Raw genomic sequence first — 6,274 nt, forward strand, 5'->3', positions numbered from 1 at the left:
ACCCTGATTCTATGAAAACTCTCATCTCCAGAACTGATCTAAACTTGTGATTCAGAAAATAGGCATAGACATCAATCTTTTTAATTGGAAATTAATGTCCATCCCTAATGAATGCTTTTGTGTGATTAGATTTTTGCACATTTGTAAAGGCCACCATACATCAGACCCGTTCCCCCAATTCCCTGACTCCTGGTGGACGATTGGTGGCCATTGTTGATCAGCGAACAGTCAGGGGAATCTAGGAAAATCTTCATTTTAAAAATCCTCTATTCACTGATCTCCACCGTTTTGAATTAGGATTGGGGAAGAGATTTTTTAACATGCTTAATATTCCTTATTTCCTGACCCAGCTATTGTAGAATTGGGAAATAGCAGCAATCCATCTCTAGTCCTTTAGAATGTCAGCTCTCACGAGCAGGGTCCTCTTCCCTCATGTGCTTTTACGTCTCTTAACCTATCTTCTTTTCAATACTCCCTTTGATGGCACCAAATCCCTCGGTTTTCTGCCATCCTGATCCTTATTTCAGTGTTGTCTGCTGACGCAGCTATGTTTATATACCCTGTACTTGTCCTGTATTGTATTGTACTGTAAGTCACTGTCTTCACGTTTTTGCTTATTTGCTTACTCTGTAATAGGGCGCTGCTGTTCCCATGTGGCGCCATATAAATAAATAAATAATAATAATTATTATTATTATTATTAGTGTATGGAGGGCCATTAGTTTCCAGTACTGGCTTGAGGAAATAATCTGCATTTTACTCAGCAATGTATTTTATTTAACTTACTTTTAATTTTACTTTTCAACTATGCAGGCAGAGCACAGCTTTGTACATTGGAAATGTGTTTTTCTGCTGCACAGATCCTCTTTTTACCTAATTCAGCTACTGTAAGTACCTATCTGTGCCCGTGGTGTAGAACGAGTTAAAGAGGAGGGTCTTGTCGCATGCACCGCTCCCCTGCTCCGTGTCAGCTAATGGTTCGTTCCAGACTATATGTAGCGCTGCTCTGCGCTGGAGGGCTGCAATGGAAAGGCTGACAGCAGGCTGGAGGTGAGGGAGAGCAGTGACCATGCCATGAACAGCCGCTCTGTGCTGACCGTACTCCTTGCACTGCGCCAGACCGTGCGCTGAAGGCTCTCCTTCCGCAGACGCAATCCTGGCTGCGAGATGTTGCCCTGGAAAAAAAACAAATTCGACCTGATTGAGGAGGACAGCAAGCAGAGCAAGCAGAAGGGCTATGCGGTGAGCCTCAACTACAGCGCCCTCACCTCCTTCGCCAAGTCCTGCCCGGAGGGGGCCCTCACCCGGGTGGGCAGCATGTTTAAGTCCAAAAGAAAGAAGATCAAAATCACCGGGGAGGACCCCACCTACACCGTGCTGTACCTGGGCAATGCCACCACTCTGCAGTCCAAGGGAGAGGGCTGCACGGAGCTGGCGGTGTGCAAGATCTGGAGCAAGAGCGAGATGGGCAAGCACGGCACCAAGATGAAGCTGACGGTCAGCTCCCAGGGCATCCGCATGGTGCATGTGGAGGACAAAGCCAAGCGCCCCGGGCACCTGTACCTGCTGCACCGGGTCACCTACTGCGTGGCAGATCCCCGCCTGCCCAAGATCTTCGCCTGGATCTACCGGCATGAGATGAAGCACAAGGCGGTGATGCTGCGCTGCCACGCCGTGCTGGTGTCCAAGCCGGAGAAGGCGAAAGCCATGGCACTGCTCCTGTACCAGACCTCCGCCAACGCCCTGGCAGAGTTCAAGAGGCTGAAGCGGCGAGAGGACGCCCGGCACCAGCAGCAGCAGCTGATCGGGGAGCAGAGCATCCCTCTGGTCCCCTTGAGGAAACTGTTGAACGGCCAGTGCTGCTACAAACCCCCGGTGGAGAGAAGCCGCAGCGCCCCCAAGCTCGGCTCCATCACCGAGGACCTGCGGGGAGAGGAGGAGGAAGAGAGAGCTATGAGCTTCGAGTGCGAGGACGTGCTGGATACCGGGGGAGGGGGCGATGGCGGCGGCGAGGAGGAGGTCAAGCAAGAACTGTCTCAGCTGATCAGTGACCTGGGGGAGATGAGCCTAGGGAATGACCTGCAGACTCTGAGGGCGGACCTCAGGGTGACCAGGCTTCTGTCCGGGGAGAGCACCGGCAGCGAGTCCTCTATAGAGAGCAACCACGAGAACGGACCCATAGTCAATGGCTTCGAGGAATGCAGGGAGCCTGAGACTGTCTGACGAAGGGGGAACACAGAGCATGGGGGGAGGAGAGGAGGGGGGGGGGGGAGGCACATGCAGGCTGCTGATGATCACCCATGGGCTCACTCAGCCGAGGTGATGCGGGGTGACGGCACCCTCTTCTCCCCAGGAGTAGGTGCATGGCTCAGAGAGACCTTCCGACTCGGCTCCGCTATGAAGTCATGCCTTTACCAACCTCTTCCTCTTGCATAAATGATTTGCTTACACTGAAGGATTAATAAACCGCATATCTCTGAATGCAGCATTTGATTTGCATAATCTTGTGGCACTAATGGGGTTAATACATACAGATGATAAATGACCTATTGTGTCATTTTCCCACTGTCTCAATATCTGCTAAGCTTATTTCTGACATGGATGATTGTTTTATAGCACTTGTCAGCATGATATTGATGCATACATTCTTCTCATCAGTGCCACAACATATGCTAATGCTGGGCCATTTACTCCTCCAAGTTGTGCACTCTGTTAATCATTATGTGGGTTTTTCACAAGTCCTCTTTTTTCTATTGTCAGAGTGCATCATTTAATGATGGGAATAATGAAAGCCAGTAGACAAAGGAATAACACATGCATTCATCAAGCAAGGATTCTGCTATCGGGATGGACATTTCACCCCAGAAATCCAGTTATAATGGAAGTGTGGAGTACCAATGTGAAATAATGTTTTAGGGACATTTGCAATGCCTCTCACCTTCCAGCAGTGTATTGGTTCAAGCCCACCTGGAGCACAGTGGAACGTTCATGGTATACTCTATGTAGTAAGCACTTTGTGGCCAGATGTAAGATCCTAGGCTTCTAGCACCTTCAGATCAGTATTACCTGTATGTAGCATTTCCTACACTTGCTGTATTTAATCATGGCTGCAAAATGATTCCACAGATCAAAGAAACCAGAATTTAACAGATTGCATTTTGGGCCATAACATTTTTGTGAATTACAAGTACTTTATAGTAGTGCTAGAACCTCTGGCAGCAATTGGTTCAATATTAGTGCATCTGCAAAATCTTTGCCTTCATTGGCGCTGCTGCTAAACTGTAAAACACAGGGGGTGTTGGTATAGTTTGTGTTAGTCCAGGGATGGTCCTCTGCCGACACTTCAGCTCTTCTGACACCCTGCCTTAGAAAATAAAGTTTAAACCAGATGGGTATAATGCAGCAACTTCTTACCCTTCATATTCCTAAAGTCACTAATCTAGGACAAATGCAACTCCAGCATATTTCAAGCCATCTCCTCCCTGCTGCTGTCTGTTCAGAATGAGATTTCTAGTCTGATGGTCATTATTGCATGAGCAGAGCCAAAATGGAAAAAGTGCAATCCTGGGATGTCTAGCGGCCGTGCACAATGTAAGACATACCCGTTCCCATTTCCTGTTTATTATGCTCTTGGCTCATTATTCTGCACCTGTAATTGTGGTGGCGTCAGACACAGGCAGGTGAAGTATTGCTAATCTGCTCTTACACCAGGTACCCTAACTTATAGCAGGACATTAGTCTGAGCCATCTCTGTAGCCATAGCACCGTCAGTCAATGCAGCAGAACTTGTATTGGCAGTGCCAATGGGTAAATGGTTGTAGTTTCCATACACTGCCCCATCACCAATTTTCTTTGATGTAATATTGGTGGCTCACACCATGAAAGGCCTGTTTTTTATTTTATGTCCAATATCTGCAGGTTGTGTATTTGTAATTCTATATGGTAGAACGTATTACATACAAGAAAAACATCCAAAATAGGTTCTACATGATTTAGCATAAGAGGATGACTTTACTGTTATTACTTAGAAGTGTGTGCTAGCTGACAATGTATATACTGCTGTGTGGGAATACATTGGCAATGTGTAATGGTTGACACAATGAAACATGATTAAATCTAGTCTCTGATCTCCATATCTACAGTTTGTACTACAATTACTGGTTAATTATAGGACATTCTTTGTATTGTGGGAGTTACAAGATCAACAGGAGGTAGAAATTGCTATGTAGCAATACATCCGCAGTCTAAGCAATGTATTCTTATTGCTCCTGCAGCAAAAGGAATATTGTCTTGGTTCTGTTTAAGTTTCACCCTTATCTGCCAGTTTGGGGAATTTGTGTTATACCTCAGATGCTGACCATCCACCCTCCAAAGCTCCACACACAAATACTGCAGCAGAACTGGTGCACCTATGTTTACACATTTTTTTTTTTTCCCCCCCTTTAAAAACTGCCCACTGGGATGCTTCCAGTTTTAATTACATTACATTCCATGATGGTTTTTGTAATACTTGCACTGTTGTGAAGTACTTTGCCAGTGTTTCATACATGTAAATATATATATTTTGTACATAATGGTCACATAATTATAAATGTTATCTTTGCTGTGCAAAAGACAAATATGTTCACTTGTACATACTTTCTGTATATATAATTTTTTTTTTTTTAAAGGACATCACTGTTACGATGTTTGTTTGCACACCTGGAAAATATAATAAAAGAAACTAATTTAAGATATTTGTTGCTTTTTCCTATAATTGGGGTAAAAAAAAGATCTTGTTTGCAGAGGGACTAAGCAGGTGTGAAGCCACTTATCTGCCTCTAGGTGTTTGGCATTACCTGGTGTATGGTGTTTTTGAGGTGAAGCGAGCGTGTGCCACAGACATTATAGATAATGGCATTCTCTTTCCTGAGGCATATTTTGTGTTTGACCATTTGCTGGCTGACTAAAGGGCCCTACACATTTAACGAACTGCCGCCGAGCTGCCCGACGGCGGATACAGCCGACGGGCTGCCCGACGGCGGGGGCAGTGACGGGGGAGTGAAGTTTCTTCCCCTCCCCCCCTCCCTCCAGTCACCCAGCTCCATTGAAGTGCAGGCAAATATGGATGAGATCGTCCATATTGGGCTGAATGCACAGGTGACGGGGCACCAGCGACGAACGAGCGTGGGGCCGCGCATCGTTCATCACTGGTGACTCAACACTCAGATATGAACGTTATCACGTTCAATAATGAACGAGATCGTTCATATCTTTGAGGAATATCGGCCAGTGTGTAGGGCCTATTAGTAGTTTCTATTACTGATTCAACAGACATTTGTGTTGTATTGACAAAGGTTACATTTTTCTTTTATTTTATTTTTATATATATATATATATATGTATGTATGTGTGTACCAGAGAAGCTAACAGCGCCACAGATACAGTATCTAAAATAAAAACGTCAGTATCTGAACCATGTATTCTGAATAATTACCAAAAAAGGGACCTGGTAGACACTCCCTCCGGACTATTAGGGCGTCAGCTTATTAACCTCAAAAGATAATAAGGCACTGGTATATATGCCTCAAGTTTTTAATTTGGAGCAAAGGGATGAGGTGTTGGACATAGGAGATAAGGCATAAAATGTGCACATTTTATGCCTTATCTCCTATGTTTTTATGTTCTCTGTTATGAATTTGGCATATTGAAATTTCCTATTTTTTATCTTACTTTTCACTTTTTTATACATTATTTTGCATAGGTTGCATTTTTTACTGTTAATATTTTATATAATACCCCTTTTTTAGTGCTATGTTTTCTGAAATAAATTTTATGTTTTCATAATTACCTTCTCTCATAATATTAATTGACACCATTGGTCGCTTGCCAACACAACACCTCATCCCTTTGCTATATATATATATATATATATATATATTCCCTCAGTATCACTAACTAGATGAAACTTATATTGGTAGAGATCCAGTTTGAATTCTAATTAAATAACAGTTATAACTCAAATAACAAAAAAAAGTTGTAAAATAAATGCATGTTTTGTAGTAATGTAAATGTTCATACAGTAGTCATTTTAGGTTATGTAGTAATGTGCACCCATTTAAGCGGAAGGAGCTATGGGTTAAGTTAATATTGTGTTAGGTTCCTGCAGGTATACAGCAGAGAAAATATTTCCCACCTATATTCAAACTACAAAAAGAGCAGTCATATTGTACTCTATAGGGAAGGACTAAAGCACAGAAGCTGGAGTGTAAAGTATTGTGTTCCCTAGTTCCTG

General features: G+C 43.8%; 1 protein-coding gene across 1 annotated transcript; it reads left to right on the forward strand.

Moving 5' to 3' along the window:
- The first annotated feature begins 1,007 nt into the window (after window positions 1-1,007).
- FAM43A (family with sequence similarity 43 member A) lies at window positions 1,008-4,732 on the forward strand. The gene has a single exon (XM_063916430.1). The coding sequence runs from the start codon at window positions 1,168-1,170 to the stop codon at window positions 2,221-2,223; it is 1,056 nt and encodes a 351-aa protein (XP_063772500.1). The 5' UTR covers window positions 1,008-1,167; the 3' UTR covers window positions 2,224-4,732.
- The last annotated feature ends 1,542 nt before the right edge of the window (window positions 4,733-6,274 follow it).

The sequence above is a fragment of the Pseudophryne corroboree genome, chromosome 4 (assembly GCF_028390025.1).
Source record: "Pseudophryne corroboree isolate aPseCor3 chromosome 4, aPseCor3.hap2, whole genome shotgun sequence".
Taxonomy (NCBI): Eukaryota; Metazoa; Chordata; class Amphibia; order Anura; family Myobatrachidae; genus Pseudophryne; species Pseudophryne corroboree.

What these genes read in the sequence shown, in the direction of transcription:
- FAM43A (XM_063916430.1), top strand. Translation starts at nt 1,168, where the DNA reads ATGTTGCCCTGGAAAAAAAACAAATTCGACCTGATTGAGGAGGACAGC.